The 20,390-nt window shown below is 46.2% G+C and overlaps 1 protein-coding gene across 1 annotated transcript in view; it reads right to left on the reverse strand.

The window, feature by feature from the left end:
• The window catches only part of GUSB (glucuronidase beta), a 127,529-nt gene that overhangs the window by 74,403 nt on the left and 32,736 nt on the right, over positions 1-20,390 (reverse strand). Inside the window, exon 4 of the mRNA XM_073558921.1 lies at positions 14,179-14,321. Coding sequence (XP_073415022.1) covers positions 14,179-14,321 — 143 coding nt within the window. The remainder of the gene's footprint in view (positions 1-14,178; positions 14,322-20,390) is intronic.

Below are 20,390 nucleotides of genomic sequence, written 5' to 3' on the forward strand. Positions count from 1 at the left end.
CTTAAGTTCTGTGTTCATCCATCCTGGTTTCCTTAAATGCTTCCTATTCTTCCCTCTTTTCGGAATTGTTAACAACTGTGCTTTGAGAATTTCATTTTTCAAGATTTCCCATCCTTCCTGGACATTTTTGTCTTTAAGGATATCCAGCCATTGGATCCCTCCAATTCTCTTTCTGAATCCCTTAAAATCTGCCTTTCTGAAATCTAACCTTGACGTCTGAGTCTTCACAGGTCTTCCGCCTCTAGTTATCCAAAATTCTAAAATAGCATGGTCGCTACCTCCTAGGGTCCCAGCCACTTTTACCTCCTCAACCATTTCCTCCCTGTTTATAAGGATTAGATCCAAGGTAGCAGTTCCCCTTGTTTTCTCCTTTACCTTTTGGAAGATAAAGTTGTCAGCAAGAGAGGATAAGAATTTCCTTGACCTGTTAGTTTTGCCTGAGAGAGATTCCCAACAAATGTCTGGATAGTTGAAATCTCCCATGACAACTATGTCATATTTTTTGGAGAACTTGGCCATTTGATGCATAAAGAGTTCATCCATATCTACAGCTTGCACAGGCGGCCTGTAGTAAATGCCTACAATGGTGTCCTTTCCATTGTTCTGTCCTTGTATTCTTACCCAAACAGTTTCCACAGAACTCCCAGTCTCTGAAGCTTCAATCTCTGTGCAGATATACGCATTTCTAACATACAATGCGACACCCCCTCCTCGTTTATCAAGTCTGTTTCTTGCAAATAAGTTGTATCCTTCTAGTCTTGTATTCCAGTCATGTGTATTGTCCCACCAAGTTTCAGTGATTCCAATGACATCATATTTCTGTTCCTGTGTTAGTAGTTCCAATTCTCCTTGTTTGTTGCCCATGCTTTGTGCATTAGTATAGAAACATTTTAGTTTGTGATTGGTTTCTCTTTCTCCAATATTTTTATTAATTAGATTCTTTCGTCTTTGTTCTTCCTTTCCACTTCTAATAGCAGAGTTCTCAATAGCATTTGTCAGGTGTATGGCTTTTTCTGGTCTTTTGCTTCCCTTCCCATGTTGTTCTAGTTTAAAGCTCTCCTTACAAGTGTAGCAAGGCGACTTCCAAATACCTGCTTTCCAGTCTTCGTAAGGTGCACCCCATCTCTAGCAAGTAGTCCATCGTATAAGTAGTTCACTCCGTGATCCAGAAATCCAAATCGTTGCTGACGGCACCATCGACGTAGCCAGTTGTTCACCTGCAGAATCTTATTCCACCTCCTTGTTCCATGGCCATCCACTGGGAGGATGGAAGAGAAGACCACCTGCGCTCCCAGTTCTTTCACTTTCTTGCCTAAGTCTTCAAAGTCTCTGCAGATGGTTTCCAGGTCGTTTCTTGCGGTGTCATTTGTCCCCACATGTAGTAGCAGGAATGGGTAGTCATCTGTAGGTCTGAAGAGTCCTGATATCCTGTCAGACACATCTTTAATTTTTGCACCTGGAAGACAGCACATTTCTCTTGAAGTTATATCCGGTCTGCAGATAGCGGCCTCTGTTCCTCTCAACAGGGAATCCCCCATGACCACCACTCTCCGTTTCTTCTTCACAACATTTTTCTTTCTCCATCCAGGAGGACTCTGAAGGCGTACAAGGTTGCTGTTTGTTGGCAAAGTCTTAGCCTGATGTATTTCTTCATCGTTTTCCTGCGTGAGAGCCTGGTACTGGTTTCTGAGCAGTATGGGTGCTGACTGCCTCCTGATCCTCCTGCTTCTCTGGGTCACTTGTCTCCATTCCTCTGTTTCTTCAGGTGCACTTCGAATTTCTTCTCTTTCTGTAACATGAAGAGATAATTCTGCTCTGTCCAAGAACTCTTCACCTTCCTTAATGATCTTCAACGTAGCTAACCTCTCTTCGAGATTTTGCAACTTTTCCTCCAACAGGGTCACAAGCTTGCATTTGTGGCATGTGAAGTTTGGCTTTTCCAATGGTAAATCTGTGAACATGTAGCACGAAATGCAGCTCACCAAATGGCTCCTGGCCTCTTCCATCTTGAGATTTCTTAAAAACGATGAAAGATGAGCCAAAATTCGCGCGCCGATAGGCGCACGGTTTTTCCGATTTCCTCTTTTCAGCTGCAACGGCCAAAACCCAGTGATCGTTGAGCTCGCGGAGACTCTTCACTTATCCCAGAAGGCACTGTGAATATGCAAATGATCTCCTCAAGACTCTTCCCCTGGTTTTCCGATTTCCTCTTTTCAGCTGCAACGGCCAAAACCCAGTGATCGTTGAGCTCGCGGAGACTCTTCACTTATCCCAGAAGGCACTGTGAATATGCAAATGATCTCCTCAAGACTCTTCCCCTGGTTTTCCGATTTCCTCTTTTCAGCTGCAACGGCCAAAACCCAGTGATCGTTGAGCTCGCGGAGACTCTTCACTTATCCCAGAAGGCACTGTGAATATGCAAATGATCTCCTCAAGACTCTTCCCCTGGTTTTCCGATTTCCTCTTTTCAGCTGCAACGGCCAAAACCCAGTGATCGTTGAGCTCGCGGAGACTCTTCACTTATCCCAGAAGGCACTGTGAATACGCAAATGATCTCCTCAAGACTCTTCCCCTGGTTTTCCCGATTTCCTCTTTTCAGCTGCAACGGCCAAAACCCAGTGATCGTTGAGCTCGCGGAGACTCTTCACTTATCCCAGAAGGCACTGTGAATATGCAAATGATCTCCTCAAGACTCTTCCCCTTTCATTGTCTCTGGGATTCACTAAATCTAATTTCTTCGAAGGTAACATTTGTTTAAAATGAATTGGACTGAGTCCATACTTCATAAAGAAAGTCATACGGAACATTTTTTTCCTCACATGGTCCTCCTTTATTCATCTGCAGTCACTATCGGTGCGTCAAGCATTACATGGTTGCTTTCAATTCACCAATTGGTATATGAGAGAGCTTATATCTGGTAACGCACCAATTAGGCTTGCTTGATTAAACCTGCAGGGTTTCAGATGTGCCTGGGGGGGGGGGGGGAGTTGGGGTCGGGAATGACTGTTCTACTGAATAACCCCGTCTTCTTTTGAATCTTTCAAGCTACACTTTCTGGATATTGTTATGTCCTTCTTTGTCTTTATATGCTATGTATATTACTGATTCTTATCTTGTTTGCAGACGGTTATAAATAAATATTAGAAAAAAAAAAAAAAGTCATATTTCCACACGTCTCAAGGTTATAAAATTCTGTGAGGCACAGGTCAAAATACTCACTACACCCCTAGATGAAATTCCTTGAGGGGGTCTAGTTTCCAAAATGGGATCACTTGAGGGGGGTTTCTGCTGTTTTCACATGTCAGAGTCTCTTCATATGCGACATGGCATTCACAATCTATCCCAGGCAAATTGCACTTTTTCCTTTCCTAGCCCTGCCATGTGCCCAAGCAGAAGCTTGATCACATATGGGGTAGTCACGTTCGGGACAAATTGCACAACAAATTATGGGGTCCGTTTTCATGTATTATGCATTGCGAAAATTACAAATTTGGGGCTAAACATTTTCGGGAAAAATTTTTTTTTCAATATGACGACCTAATGTTATCAAATTCTGTGTAGTACTTGTGGGTTCTTAATGATCACTATACCCCTGGAAAAAATCCTTGAGGGGGTGAAGTTTCCAAAATGGGGTTACTTGTGAGGTTTTTTCACTGTTTAGGCACATGAGATGCTCTCCAAACATGGCATGATGAACACAGACCTTTGCATCAAAGTCTGCGTTCCAAAAGTCACTCCTTCCTTTCCGAGCCCAGCTGTTCTGCCCTCTGATATAGGGCAGTCTGTTTGTGTTATGTGCTCTGAATAAAGCAATATGTTTGTATTATTGCTGGGTTAATTATAGCACCATCTAGTGGTGGCTGAATTTATAGCTACGTCCTAAGTAGCATTTAAAGCCTGTGACTAACCGAAGCAATGCACTGTGGGATTGAAGCAATGCTTGTGGGAACGAAGCAGTGTATTCTGGGAGGAGGGGACTCCATTTTCCCATTGTGAATCTCATAGGATGCACGTTATTTTGTCCTCCTGTGTAACCTTTGTTTTTCCTGCAACTTCTCTACTTATCACTACCCGGCTAAAGCATATCTGAGTCAGTGTTTTCTTGCAATGCAGTGATTCAGAGAGGTGTTATTTACTGCCTAGGCCAAGAGATGTCATTAACCCTTTAGTTGCCCTTTAGTATTCCTATGTAATGTTTTCATCACAATGTACACTTCCTGTGATTGTGTTAGCTGTTATTTGTATTCCTGGTAGTTTTACCGCGCATGTTCTATACTCTTCACAAATAAACAAGTTAGACTACAGAGAACAGTCTGCTTATTTTGGAAGACAGAGCTGTGGTTTGTACTGTATGCTGGATTGCACATCGTGTCAGCATGCCTGAAGGCAGAATACCAGCCATGCACCCAAACAGAGGTTTTCCTCCATCTAGGGTATCGGTGTACTCAGGAGAAATTGCACACCAAATTTTTGGGTCCGTCTTCCCCTGTTACCATTGTGAAAATAAAAGGTTTTGGGCTAAAAGTACATATTTTGTGGATAAAATGTGATTTTGCATTTTCACAGCTCTACATTATAAACTTCTGTGAAGCACCTGGGGGTTGAAGGTGCTCATGACTTGCATTTATTGTGAAAATATTGAAAATCTGGGAAAAATTTCACAATCTTCAAACTTTTAATTCTTATGCCCGTAAACCAGAGAGTTAAGTCACACACAATAGTTAATAAATAACATTTCCCACATGTCTACTTTATATCAGCACAATTTTGGAAAAAATTTTTGTTAGGAATTTAGAAGGCTTAAAAGTTGATAAGCAATTTCTCATTTTTTGAACAAAATTTACAAATTTTTTTTTTTTTTTTTTTTTAGGGACCACGTGACATTTGAAGTGACTTTGGGGGCAAATGGTATGGAAAGCATCCCTCAAAACCACATTCAATAAGTTTATTAACTCTTCAGGTGCTTCACAAGAACTTCCAATGTGGAAGGAAAAAAACGAACATTTAACTTTTTCACAAAAATTTTACTTTAGCCCCAATTTTTTTATTTTCACAAGGGTAACAGAAGAAAATGAACCCCAAAATTTGTTGTGCAATTTCCCAGAGTACTCCGATACCCCGTATGTGGGAGAAAGCTAGTATTTGGGTACACATCAGGGCTCGGAAAGGAAGGTGCACCTTTTGACTTTTTGAATGAAAAAATATCTGTAGTCGAGAACGGATGCCATGTCATGTTATGTCGTGTTTGTAGACCCCCTGATGTGCCTAAACAGGAAAAAATCCCCACAAGTGACTCCATTTTGGAAACTAGACCTCTCAAAGAATGTATCTAGATAGTGACCTGCCCCCTACTTTGCATAATGAATACCTGTACATACTAAAGAAAAAAACTCTACTGCAGGAAAGTGCCAGCTGTGGCACCTGTGCTGCAGCATAATCATGTTTAGCGTCCAGTTAATAAGAATTATTGATGTTACTGAGCAAATGTATATAAAAAAAAAAAAAAATATAAATTAAAAAAAAATAAAATTTGAAAATGGTGCCCACCGCACCTGCGCAGTAGCAGCTATCAGTGTGTATAGAGATCCGATAGCTACTATTGTGCAGGCGCCAGTGGCGCCTTGTTGCTGAGGAAAAAATAAAAATTCCTACAAGATGGTGCAACCTGAGCCTGCGCAGTAGCAGCTCCGAAGCGCCATTTTCAAATTTTATTATTTTTTTTTTACACTTGCTCAATATCATCAATAATACTGGTCACTAAACATAAAATGCCAGAGCAGCCTCCGCACCACCGAACCTGCCGCACCAGTCTGGGATGGGCGTCATATCGCCAGACCACCGAACACCCCCTGTGACCACGCTCCACCAGCGCTGCCGATCTCCCTCGGTAAGCTGAATTCGGACTGTAAGACGGACCCCATTTGACACATTAATTTTTTCCCCCCCATTTTACTTTTGAAAATTTGGGGTGCGTCTTATGTTCCAGTGCGTCTTACCGAAAAATACGGTAACTCCGAGTCAATCAAACTTCTGTGAAACATGGATTTTTGTGATAACTCACCGTAAAATCCTTTTCTCAGAGACGCTCTTTGGGGGACACAGATACTGTGGGTGTATGCTTCTGCCGCTTGGAGGCTGACACTAAGTGAGAAAAAGAGGTTAGCTCCTCCTCCGTCGTATACACCCTCGCCACTATTGCGGGCGGAACTCAGTTTGGTGCCAAAGCAGTCGGAGGACAACAAAATCAGCCTTAATACAGGTACAACATGTCCAGAAAAGGACCACCCTTATAGCACATAAATAAATGCATATTAACTAAACAGAAACAGCCAACTGGCTAATAGGGTGGGTGCTGTGTCCCCCAATGAGCGTCTCGGAGAAAAGGATTTTAAGGTGAGTTATCACAAAAATCCATGTTTCTCCTTCGCCTCATTGGGGGACACAGATACTGTGGGACATCCTAAAGCAGTTCCTGGGTGGGAGATTGACTCACCGATCCAAGCTACATGCACCTCTTGTTTAACAGGTACTGCTGCTTGGAGAATCCTTCTACCCAGCCTCGCATCCGCCAAGGCCTGAGCATGGATATTATAATGCTTGGCAAATGTGTGCAGGCTGGACCAGGTTGCTGCCTTGCAAACCTGTTCCGTCGAAGCCTGGTGCCAAAGCGCCCAAAAGGCGCCCCCTGCCCGGGTAGAGTGCGCTCCGGTCCCTGCTGGAATCGGCGTGCATCTAATGCGGTAAGACTCCTGAATCGTCCAACGAATCCATCTGGCTATGGTCGATTTTGAGGCAGCGAGTTCCTTCCTGCGCCCTTCGGGGAGCACAAACAGCGTGTCCGTCTGAAAGGGTGCCGTCCGCGACACGTACCTCCAGAGGGCTTTTACCAGGTCTAACATATGAAGAGCCTTTTCCACATGGCGCATCGGTGCTAGACAAAATGAAGGCAAAACAACATCTTCATTAATGTGAAAAGTGGACACGACTTTCGGCAGAAAAGGAGAGGCTGGTCTGAGGACCACCTTATCCCTATGGAAAGTGAGGAACGGAGCTCGGCAGGATAGGGCCGTCAGCTCTGAAACCCGCTTGATGGAAGTGATGGCCACTAGGAACACCACTTTCCAGGTAAGGTACCTCAAAGAGATATTCTGAAGCGGTTCAAATGGAGCTTCCTGCAGAACACTTAGGACCATGTTAAGGTCCCAGGCGTCCATAGGCGCCTTATAGGGAGGTACCAAGTGGGAGAATCCCTGAATGAAAAGTCTTCACCTGCAAATTAGTAGCAATTCTGCACTGGAACAGGACGGATAAGGCCGATATTTGTCTCCTGAGGGAATCTGGGGCAAAGCCCGAGTCTAATGCTCTACCGACTGAGCTATCCGGGCTCTCTAAGCCCGACTGGAGAAAAGCCAAGATGTTGGGGATGGAGAATCCCAGAGGGGAAACACCACGGTGTCAACACCAAGCAAAGAACACCTTCCAGGTGTGGTGGTAAATTTATGCTGAAGCAGGCTTCTGGGCGCCAATCATTGTAGCGAACCCTGCCTGGGTTAGAATCCAAGATTCAACGGCCATGCCATCAAACACAGGGTCCCTGAGTTCAGGTGGCAAATCAGCCCTTGAGACAGTAGATCTGGGCGCTCTGGCAGGCGCCAAGGAACGTCGGCGAGCAGCTGCATTAGATCTGCGTCCCACACTCGACGGGGCCAGCAGGATCCCCAGCACCCCTTCCGTGTTGATCTTTTTGATGACTCTCGGTAGTGGCAGTGGGGGAAATAGATATAGGAGGCGAAACTGGTTCCATGGCAGAACCCACACGTCCACAGCGAATGCCTGCGGGTCCCTGACCTGAGCGACATATGTGGGCACCTTGGCATTCACTCTGGAAGTCATCAGGTCCACATCCGGAGCTTCCCACAGTTGACAAATCTGCTGAAAAACTTCGGAATGTAGAGACCACTCACTGGATGCAAGACCCTGCCGGCTGAGAAAGTCTGCCGCCCAATTTTCCACGCCCCGGAATGTGGACAGCCGAAATCACCGAGTGGTTTGCTTCGGCCCACTGAAGAACGAGCTCCCCCTCTGGTTGCTCTGCTGCGGGTGCCCCCTTGATGATTTATGTAAGCCACCGCCGTGGCATTGTCCAATTGAATCCAGACGGGGCGGCCTGCTAGAAAGTGAAGAAACTTCTGCAGAGCCAGTCGAATTGCTCGTATCTCCAATAAGTTGATCGGGAGGCGTGCCTCCTGTGGCGACCACCGTTCCTGGGTTGTGTGGTGGCGAAACACTGCTCCCCCACCGAGGAGACTGGCATCGGTTGTCATTACCAGCCAATGATCTGGGGGGAAAGGTTTCCCCTGGGCCAGAGAGGAACTGGTTATCCACCATCCGAGCGGCTGCCTGACTTGAGAGGACAGTCGGCACCGCCGATCGAGCGTGAAAGGATTCTTGTCCCAGGCTGACAAAAGGGCATGCTGCAGGGGGCGAAGGTGGAACTGGGCGACAGGTATCGCTTCCATTGCTGCCACCATTTTCCCTAGAATCCTCATCCCGGATCGGATGGTATGAGGGACTGGTTGGCGAAGTGTCCGGACTCCCTGCCGGAGAGCTAGCGCCTTTTCCTGAGGGAGAATTACCAACCCTCGGCAAGTGTCAAAGATCATTCCTAGGAAGGAGATCCTCTGAGCTGGCACAAGGGATGACTTCTTTGCATTGCCAACCATCCTAAGCGGGCAAGAGTATCTAGCATGATGCTGACCTTTTCCTCGCATGCCTCGGGCCCTTGACCAAGAGGTCGTCCAGATAAAGCAAGACTATGCCTCGAGAATGCAGTGTGGCCATGACAACTGCCATAACCTTTGTGAACACTCTGGGAGCCGTGGCTAGCCCGAAGGGTAGCGCTACGAACTGAAAATGTTGATCACTGATGGTGAAGCATAGAAACCTCTGATGAGGAAAAATGGGAATATGCAGATATGCGTCCTGGATGTCTATTAAGGCCAAGTATTCTCACTGCTCCATGGCCGATATGACTGAACGGAGAGACTCCATCCGGAAATGTCTGATCCTGATGAATTTGTCCAGAAGCTTCAGGTCCAAAACAGGCCTGACAGACCCGTCCTTTTCGGGAACCGGAAAAAGGTTGGAATAGAACCCCTGAGCTCTTTCGTGTTCCGGCACTGGAACAATGACTCCGTTGTGCCGGAGCGATTTGATGGCTGCCAATAGAGCCCTTGCCTGGGTATTCACCCTGGGAAGCCGGGAAGAAAAAACCGTCTTGGAGGATATCTGACAAATTCTATTTTGTAACCCGAGGCCACCGATTCCTATCCCCATGCGTCGTGAGTGACACTGACCCAGACGTAGTGAAACCAGAGTAGGCGGCCGCCCACCTTGCCGATGTCATCTGGTTAAGGCCTCGAGTCATTTGGCCGACGATCTTTGGGATTTGGATCCCCTCGATATGGCCTGCTGTGTATGCATTCTCCCCAATGGGTTGGCTCTATATGAGACCTGCCGCTCCCTATCCTGGTTGGGGTGGCCTGAGGCAGCGGAATTGGCCGCTGTAGTCCACCCGGTGTTGCGAAAGGCCCGAAAACGTGCCTGAAAACGGGTGACGAAAAAGCGTTTTGACCTTTTGTTGAGGGAGAAACCCTTTATTTCCTCCTGTGGAGTCAGAGATAAGTTGATCCAACTTCTCCCCAAATAGGTGGCCGCACTGATAAGGCAGGGAAGTCCAGGACTTCTTAGAAATAGGATCGGCTCGCCATGTCCTTAACCATAGGGCTCTTCTGATAGAAATTGCATAAGCGGCAGCAAGTGCCGAGCAATTGTCCGCATCCCAAAACGCATTGATTACATAGTCTCCGGCCATCGCCATCTGTCCTGCGACCTCCAAAATCTCTGAAGGTAGATCCTGCTCCTGCGCGACCTTGTTTAATGTTTCTGACCATGATATCATAGCCTTGGCTACCCAAGTTGCTGCAAATGAGGGAGCGAGCACTGACCCTGACGCCTCATATACTGAGCGAGCTAAGCTCTCTATAAGGCGATCCGTGGGATCCTTAATTGAGGAAACACTAGGGACGGATAGCAGGGTCTTAGTGGCTAGGCGCGAAACCGGAGGATCCCCAACGGGGATTCCACCCATTTTTTACGGAGGTCCGGAGCAAACGGATACCATGTTTCGAGTGCCTTTTGACCCGAGAAACGCCTGTCTGGGCGTTCTCTGTGCCGCTGCACTATGTCCTCAAACTCCGGGTGAGAGGAAAAAATTCTGTGCGGGCGCTTCACTCGCTTAAATGCCACTTTATGCCCTGTAGCTGCTGCGGGATCATCCTCAATCCCCAGGGTCTGATTGACGGCTTCTATGAGGCTGTCCACTGTTTCACATGACCCTGGAGTGTCCAGGTCAAGGGGCTCGTCTGAGTCGCAATCTGAGGTCTGCTCGCTACCAACCACTGGTAACGCGGAGCGAGAAGCAGAGCTTACGGATGCCAAGGCACCGGATGGACTGGGCGATACCGTGTGGATTAGTTTCCTCCGGGTCTGCCTGGAGTGGGTGCGGCCCCTGCAGGCCGGAGGCTTTTGTGAGGTGGAGGTTCCCTCTAAGGCCGGCGAGCCATTGTCCCTGCCCCTATCTGGGGCTTGAAGGGACTCTCTTGCTCTCGTAAGTGACACCATGGACTGTGACAGAGATAGGGCCCACTCCGGGGACACATTGGCTACAGTCACAGGGGAGGGCTCCTGGGCGCGTTCGGAGTCACAGGCTTCTGGCTCTGTGCTCGTGGAAACCTAACCCCACAAGAAATGCATGCGGCATAAAGGAACGTGTGCGATTTACCCTTTTCGGTCATATTGCTGCCAGGTCTAATCTATATGAGGGTTGAGAGGAAGGGAGGAAGAGGAAAAAAACACCTTCAAATCGCCCGTAGCGTGCCTCTAGGGTCGGGGGGGGGGGGGGGGGGGGGTGTCACACCCCGTTCTGTGTCCCCACGTGTTCCTGCTGCTGCCTCTGCGCTGCCCAGCGTTCCTTTCCTCTGGATAGGCCGGGACGTTCCTCTCCCAGTCGCAGCCTACCCTGCGATGAAGCCGGGGGTTCAATTTGTTCGGCGTCCGCCCTAGCCCAGGGGGCGGCACCGGAAATGACGTCACACTGGGGCCGGGACTTGCCGAAGCCGCGGGCTAAATTTTGCATGCCCGGTCGAGCACTGACCCTGACGCTGGTGGCCTCCGCCTTTTCCCCCTGCGATCCCTTCCGCCGGAACCCGGCGTCCCCGCCTGGCGGAAGGAGGCAGGAGAGGGAAGGAGGATTGCCTTACACTCTCTAAGATGCCTGGAGCTTCAGTGGATTCCCCGGAACGCTGCCGCAGGGCCCTCCCCAGCCCTCCATACCTGACTCCAGATCTAGCACACCAAGTAGAGGGGATGGGGTTAATTTCTGGCACCCTAGCTCCGTCTAACCCCTTCAGGGGGTGAGGAGAGGGACCGTCCGCCGCTTTGCAGCACCGCCGACTAGCGGTGGAGCAGTGGGGGCCGCACAGACTGGTCTTGTGCCTCTGTACAAGCCCATGGTTTCTTTACCTAGGGGTGGACAGGGCTAAGTCCGGCATCATGTCCCACGTCGCGGGAGAGGATACGTGGAGGGACACTCACACGTGCTCGCCCGTTGTTGGTTTGGGGAAATCGGACCCTTTCAATAGGATCCGTTGCCCCTGTCTTATCTTCATAAAATAAAAAACAAAAATAGAAGTCTGGGGAAAAAGGCCTTAGATATGTGCCTCGGGGCGAAAAAGGATACGTGGAGACGATACTAAACACGTGCTCGCCCGTTGATGGTTTGGAGAGATCGGACCCATTCATTAGGATCCGTCGCCCCTGTCTTATCTTCATGGAAGAAACAAGTCTGGAGAAACCCAGACACGTTTGCCTCCAAAGACACTAAGCAAAAAACTGAGTTCCGCCCGCAATAGGGGTGAGGGTGTATACGACGGAGGAGGAGCTAACTTCTTTTTTTCACTTAGTGTCAGCCTTCAAGCGGCAGAAGCATACACCCACAGTATCTGTGTCCCCCAATGAGGTGAAGGAGAAATTAACCTGTCCAGTTATGAAGCAGCACTGATTGTGAAACAATTTCTCCTGCTTTTGTTATGCAAATCAAACAGTCCACAGGTAGAAATTATAGGCAATTAAGCAAGACAACCCCTATAAAAGGAGTGGTCTTGCAGGTGGTGATTGGAGACCACAGACCATTTCTCTGTTCTCATCCTGGCTGTTTTGGCCCCTTTTGCATTTTGTCATTGCTCTCACCCCTAGGAGGTATGTACAGTAGAATGAGGAGGTGTCTACAAATCAGAGTTTGCTTAGGTAGTGCAGCTCTTCCAGCATGGCACATTAATGTGAACTGTGGCCAGAAGGGTAGCTGTGTGTCATCAGTGTCCACAGCATGGAGCAGATACCAAGAGACAGGCCAGTCAACCAGGAAATGTGGAGGGGGCCATAGGAGGGCAATAACCCAGCAGCAGGACACAAAGCTCCTCCTTTGTGCAACAGGAACAGGAGAAGCAGTGCCAAAGCCCTGCAAAATGACCTCCAGCAAGCCACTATCATCCATGTGTCTGCTCAAACTGTCAGAAAGAGTCCATGAGAGTGGTATGAGGACCTTAAGTCAATAAATTGGTGTTTTACTTCCAGCCCAACACCGTGCAGGGCGAGTGGCAAATTCAACATTGGCGCCCTGTGCTCTTTACGGATGAGAGCAGGTTTACACTGAGCACATTTGACAGACATGACAGTCTTGAGACGCCAGGTAGAACGTTCTGCTGCCTGCAACATCCTCCATCATGATCGGTTTAGCATAGGTCAGTAATGGTGAGGGGTGGCATTTCTTTGGAAATCAGCACAGCCCTCCATGTGCTACCAAAGAGGTACTCTGACTGCCATTAGCTACCAGGATGAGATCTTCAGACCCACTGCGAGACCATAAGCAAATGTGCTGGGTCCTGGGTTCTCATGCGGCTGAAGTGTGTCAGCAGATCCTGCATGATGAAGCCATTGATGCTATGGACTGGACTGCCCGTTCCTCAGACCAGAATCCAATTGAGCACATCTGGGACATCATGTCTCATTTCATCCACCAACGCCACATTGCACCCCAGACTGTCCAATAGTTGACTGATGCTTTAATAAAGGTCTGGGAGGAGATCCCTCATAACATCCGCCGTCTCAACAGGAGTATGTACATGCGTTGTAGGGATGTCATACAGGCATGAAGGCCACTCAAACTTCTGAGCATCAATTCCTTGTCATAAGGCATGTCCACTGAAGATGGATCAGCCTGTAATTTGATTTTCCACTTTGATTTTGAGTATCATTCCAAATCCAGAACTTCATGGGATATTAATTTTGATTTACATTGAACATTTTTATGTTTTATTGGTCTCAACATATTCCACTATGTACGGAATAAAGATTTGCAAGTGGAATATTTCATTCAGTGAAATAAAACATGGAATCTGATTAGGGAATGACACGAGAGGGGTGGGTGAGATGAGGGGGCTGATTAGGAGATTGGGAAAGGATTTACTCAAACTGATCTTGAACTTTGATTTTTCTTTCACTGACAGGACAGCACATTGGACGTAGTGTATCTCTCTTCTTTCACAGACCAATTATAGAGGGAGAAGAGAGAGGCACAGCCCAAGTGCTGTCATATTTTGAAGATAATTTGGGTTTTGATCACTGTGATAAAGTCTATCACAGTGACTGAACATTAGCAATCAATTAAATTGGCTCCCGATGTTGCATATACCCGCCATTTTGCTTTGGGATGAAGAGGAGGGGGGTTGGGGGCTGGAGGTACCGTGGGGGACTTGGTGACACCATTTCTCACTTTTGTGACATAATAGATCATGTCAGAGGAGAGAGAAAGTTTATTTTTTTATGTGATCGCCGTTATTCATTGAGTAACGGCAATAACGTGATTGGGGACTGTAAAAACGGCTTCAACTGTGTTCTCCAGCGCCTCAGCTACCACCGGTAACTGAATACCCACCGATTTTACAACTCTGGGGGCTCTATAACCTTATTTCTCCCTGCCGTTTTAAAACCACTATGAGGGTATAAGGCCCCTTAATGAATGCAGTTTTAATGCGTATCGGCAGACGTTATAATTCTTACCTGTTTTATCCCTTCTGTCAGTAATAATGGTGATGTCATCAATGTACACCGAGGGCGTTGTGTAAAGAATCACAGGGCGATGAATTCCGGCATAATTAAAGAAATCAAACTCTGTATTTTGAACAAAATATCCTTTAGGGTATCTATGATGAAAAATAAAACCATGGTGTGAGTTAGGTATTTTACATCTTAGATCAGCAAAGTAAATTGTACAAATTCAAATAGCAATCTATTCAGTGATCTAGATACAGAATAGTTCATGAATTGTAGAAGATAGTAATCGTTGGCTAAGAATGTAAACCATACAATACACTAAAAAACTAAAAAGACACTTGATCTCACAGACACTTGTAACAATTTTCCACCAACCCCCCTCCCACAAAAAAAACAAGACAAAACCCAAAAAAAAAACAAAAAAAAAACACCTATTGAATTACTTCCGGCTACAGTGTTCCTACATGGTTTTTGTTTCCTTGACTACAGTGATGATGTGCCATTTAACCATATGAGCGCTGCAACCAATCACTAGCCTTAACATTCTCATGCTGTACAATGCTGAAGCCTGTGATTTGCAGGAGCAGTGGCATTGGTAGTCAGGATTTCATTTATGCACACAAGGAAGCCAAACATAATGTGCAGATAAGGTGAAAGTCATTTCACTGGTGATTGGAGGTTCTTTTATTATTTTAGCCCCCTCCATCTCAGAAAACGCCTCAAAAAAAAAAAAAAAAAAATTTGAAACATCCAAGGTGAAAAAAATAAACCCCGTCAAAACTAGAGAAATTACATCCTTGACCTACTTTTGAATACTAACCCTGAAAAAAAGTAGTTTAACCCCTTCAAGATCCTTCCTTTTCATTTTTGCTTTTCTGTTTTTGCTCCCCTTCTTCCCACAGCCATAACTTTTTTATTTTTCCATCAATATGGCCATGTGAGGGCTTGTTTTTTTGTGGAACGAGTTGTACTTTTGAACGACACAATTGGTTTTACCATATCATGTACTCAGAAATGGGAAAAAAACTCCAAATGCGGTGAAACTGCAAAAAAAGTGCAATTTCGCAACTTTAATTTTTTTTTTTTTTTACCATGTTCACCAAATGCTAAAACTGACCTGCCATTATGATTCTCCAGGTCATTCCGAGTGTCTAGATTCTTTTTTATTTAAGTGGTAAAGAAAAAACAAAGTTTGTTAAAAAAAAAAAAAAAAAAAGCGCGCAATTTTCCGATACCCGTAGTGCTCCATTTTTCGTGATCTCGGGTTGAGTGAGGGCTTATTTTTTGCGGGCAAAGCTGAAATTTTTATTGATACCATTTTGGTGCAGATATGATCTTTTGATCACCCGTTATTGCATTTTAATGCACTGTCGCGGTGACAAAAAAAACCCCTAATTCTGGCGTTTTTTACTTTATCGCTACGCCGTTTAGCGATCAGGTTAATCCTTTTCTTTTATTGATAGATCGGGCGATTCTGAACGCGGCGATACCAAATACAGTGGGGAAAAAAAGTATTTAGTCAGTCAGCAATAGTGCAAGTTCCACCACTTAAAAAGATGAGAGGCGTCTGTAATTTACATCATAGGTAGACCTCAACTATGGGAGACAAACTGAGAAAAAAAAAATCCAGAAAATCACATTGTCTGTTTTTTTTCATTTTATTTGCATATTATGGTGGAAAATAAGTATTTGGTCAGAAACAAAATTTCATCTCAATACTTTGATATATCCTTTGTTGGCAATGACAGAGGTCAAACGTTTTCTGTAAGTCTTCACAAGGTTGCCACACACTGTTGTTGGTATGTTGGCCCATTCCTCCATGCAGATCTCCTCTAGAGCAGTGATGTTTTTGGCTTTTCGCTTGGCAACACGGACTTTCAACTCCCTCCAAAGGTTTTCTATAGGGTTGAGATCTGGAGACTGGTGGAACTTGCACTATTGCTGACTAAATACTTTTTTTCCCCACTGTAGGTGTATGTTTGATTTTATTTTTATTGTTTTACGAGCTGAAGAGCCTGTCGCTGCCCGGGCATAGTTTCTAACTATGGTTAGTTATGACAAATTATAGTGAATATATATCTGAGTGTAGAGCCCCGCCCACTCCCCATAGCCACATTCGCTATAATATCCCATATCATCCCATCAGCCAGAGCTACCGGACTACTACCTCTAACATCCCATATCCCACATCGTCCCGTCACCCAGAGCCACCGGACAACTACCACTAATATCCCACATTATCCCGTCACAGCCGCCGGACTACTACCCCTAACATCCCACATCGTCCCGTCACCCAGAGCCACAGGACAACTCCCACTAATACAGCTGTGGCCAAAAGTATTGACACCCCTGCAATTTTTTTTCAATTACTCAGTTTCTTCCTGAAAATGATTGCAATCACAAATTCTTTGGTATTATCTTCATTTAATTTGTCTTAAATGAAAAAAACACAAAATAGAATGAAGCAAAAAGCAAAACATTGAGCATTTCACACAAAACTACATAAACGGGCCAGACAAAAGTATTGGCACCCTCAGTCTAATACTTGGTTGCACAACCTTTAGCCAAAATAACTGCAACCAACCGCTTCCGGTAACCATCAATGAGTTTCTTACAATGCTCTGCTGGAATTTTAGACCATTCTTCTTTGGCAAACTGCTTCAGGTCCCTGATATTAGAAGGGTGCCTTCTCCAAACTACCATTTTTAGATCTCTCCACAGGTGTTCTATGGGATTCAGGTCTGGACTCATGGCTGGCCACCTTAGAAGTCTCCAGTGCTTTCTCTCAAACCATTCTCTAGTGCTTTTTGAAGTATGTTTTGGGTCATTGTCCTGCTGGATGACCCATGACCTCTGAGGGAGACCCAGCTTTCTCACACTGGGCCCTACATTATGCTGCAAAATTTGTTGGTAGCCTTCAGACTTCATAATGCCATGCACACGGTCAAGCAGTCCAGTGCCACAGGCAGCAAAGCAACCCCAAAACATCAGGGAACCTCCGCCATGTTTGACTGTAGGGACCGTGTTTTTTTTTTTCTTTGAATGCCTCTTTATTTCTCCTGTAAACTCTATGTTGATGCCTTCGCCCAAAAAGCTCTACTTTTGTCTCATCTGACCAGAGAACAATCTTCCAAAACGTTTTAGGTTTTTTCAGGTACGTTTTGGCAAACTCCAGCCTGGCTTTTTTTATCTCTCGGGGTAAGAAGTGGAGTCTTCCTGGGTCTCCTACCATACAGTCCCTTTTCATTCAGACGCCGACGGACAGTACGGGTTGACACTGTTGTACCCTCGGACTGCAGGGCAGCTTGAACTTGTTTGGATGTTACTCGAGGTTCTTTATTCAACATCCGCACAATCTTGCATTGAAATCTCTTGTCAATTTTTCTTTTCCGCCCACATTTAGGGAGGGGTTAGCCACAGTGCCATGGGCTTTAAACTTCTTAATGACACTGCGCACGGTAGACACAGGAACATTCAGGTCTTTGGAGATGGACTTGTAGCCTTGAGATTGCTCATGCTTCCTCACAATTTGGTTTCTCAAGTCCTCAGACAGTTCTTTGGTCTTCTTTCTTTTCTCCATGCTCAATGTGGTACACACAAGGACACAGGACAGATGTTGAGTCAACTTTAATCCATTTCAACTGGCTGCAAGTGTGATTTAGTTATTGCCAACACCTGTTAGGTTCCACAGGTAAGTTACAGGTGCTGTTAATTACACAAATTAGAGAAGCATCACATGATTTTTCAAACTGTGCCAATACTTTTGTCCACCCTCTTATTTTTGGTGTGGAATTATATCCAATTTGGCTTTAGGACAATTCTTTTTGTGTTTTTTCATTTAAGACAAATTAAATGAAGATAATAATTACAAAGAATTTGTGTTTGCAATCATTTTCAGGAAGAAACTGAGTATTATCTGACAAAATTGCAGGGGTGTCAATACTTTTGGCCACAACTGTATCCCACATCATCCCGTCACAGCCGCCGGACTACTACCCCTAATATCCCACATCATCCCGGCAGCCAGAGCCACCGGACAACTCCCCCTAATATCCCGCATCATCCAGTCAGCCAGAGCAACCGGACTATTACCCCTAATATCCCACATCATCCCTTCAGCCTGGAGTCAGAACCAGAGCGCTGAGTGGAACGGTCTTAACTTCCATACCAGGGATCCCTATAAGAGAGGCCTGGCGTCAGAACCAGAGCGCTGAGTGGATTTGCCCTGACTTCCATACCAATGATCCATTTTATAGAAGCCTGGGGTCAGAATCAGAGCACTGAGGGATTTACCCTATCTTCCATACCGGAGATCCCTTTAAGAGAGCCTGGGGTCAGTACCAGAGTATTTGAAGGCAATTGCCCTGACTTCCATACCGAGGATCCCTTTAAGAGAGGCATGGGGTCAGTACCAAAGTGCAGAGTGGATTTGCCCTCACCTCTATACCGGGGATCCCTTTAAGAAAGGCCTGGGGTCAGTACCAAAACACAGAGTGGATTTGCCCTAACTTGCGTACCAATGATCCCTTTAAGAGACCCTGGGGTCAGAACCACAGAGCCGAGTGGAACGGTCCTAACTTCCATACCGGGGATCCTTTTAAGAGATGCCTGGGGTCAAAACCAAAGCGCTGGATGGATTTGCCCTGACTTCCATACCAGAGATCCCTTTAAGAGGGAAGATGTGCCTATGGGATGGAGGATGTGTGATGTGTATATGGGCAGGGGGGGGGGGTTTCATTTCTGTCATGTGCTCCTTTCTGGGAGGCAGACAATGGTTGGGAGCTTATGTTCTCGGGGATGCTAGATTTCCCCCACCATGTCAGCGCCTGCTGAGGTGTTGTCAAGTGGGTAAACTTGCTCATAGCAACCAATCACAGCTCAGCTTCTTTTAACCAGCTCTGGTGAAATGAAAGATGCTTCGTGATTGGTTGGTGATACATTCAGTTTTATATATAGAGATTTTGAACGGGGCGAAAGGGGGATGATTTGAACTTTTTTTTTTTTTTCATATTTTTAAAAAAATTTTTTTTTTTACTTTTGGCATGCTTCAATAGTCTCCAAGGGAGACTAGAAGCTGCCATAGCCCGGTCGGCACTGCAACATATAGGCGATGATCAGATCGTCTCTATGTAGTAGAATTACTGACTTGCTATGAGCGCCGACCACTGGGTGGCGCTCACAGAAAGCCAGCAGTGACGACCCTCACAGAAAGCCAGCAGTGACAACCATAGAGGTCTCCAGGAGACCTCTGGTTGTCATGCCAACCAACTGGTGACCCACGATCAAGTGACGAAGGTCACCAGTAGGAGGATTTGCGGCCCTATGGCCGGAAGCGCACGTTAAATGCCGCTGTCAGTGTTTGACAGCATCATTTAACAACTAGTTAAAAACCGTGGGTGGATCGCAATTCCACCCGCGGCTACTGCGAGCACATGTCAGCTGTTCAAAACAGCTGACATGTCCCAGGAAAGATGTGAGCTCACCGCCGGAGCCCACATCAAAGGGGGAGACACGACATGCGCCGTACCAGTACGGCGGAGGTCGTAAAGGGGTTAACGTTAGCACATTCAACAAAAATCCCTTACATCCCACTACTAGAAGTTCAGAGCACTAGGGCTCCACAGCCCCTTCGTTTTCACCTCCCTTGCCAATGCTGTTCTAGCGGTGTCGTCACTCACATTCCCAGGGCTAAAGTGAGGTTGTTACGTCACCTGAGCCCTGTGTCCAAACCGGACTGGCGCTTCAGTCCCCGCCTACGGATGTTTAAGTAATCAACAGGAAATGAGAACTGTGGCTGGTTCCACATAGTCCGCCACACAGTATAATGGGTCCCACAGGGCACTGCACACAGTATAAACATCTGCTGTCCTATCTGACGGATCTTTAAAGGGGTTGCCTACTGCTAGGGCAACCCCTACTTGATCTAAATATTTGGCCCCGATAAAATAAAAAAGCCTATACTCACTTCCAGTGCCGTTCCAGCTGTGTTGGCACTCGTGGTCTCGGGGCTCTAGTGGAGTTGATGTTACACCTGAGCCTGGTGCTCAATCAGCGCTGATGTCCCTGTCCCCACCTTTGTTCGAATTGAACATGAAGAGGAAAGCGCTGCATAGGAGGAGAGTATGCGTTTTTTACTTTATCAGGGTCAAGAATGGAGTATGAGAAGGACTTGTCCAAGTAGTCGACAACTTCTTTTAAAGTATTCTCATGTCCTCAAA

This window comes from Dendrobates tinctorius, unplaced genomic scaffold (assembly GCF_039654945.1).
Source record: "Dendrobates tinctorius isolate UK_male_01 unplaced genomic scaffold, ASM3965494v1 ptg000263l, whole genome shotgun sequence".
Classification (NCBI taxonomy): Eukaryota; Metazoa; Chordata; class Amphibia; order Anura; family Dendrobatidae; genus Dendrobates; species Dendrobates tinctorius.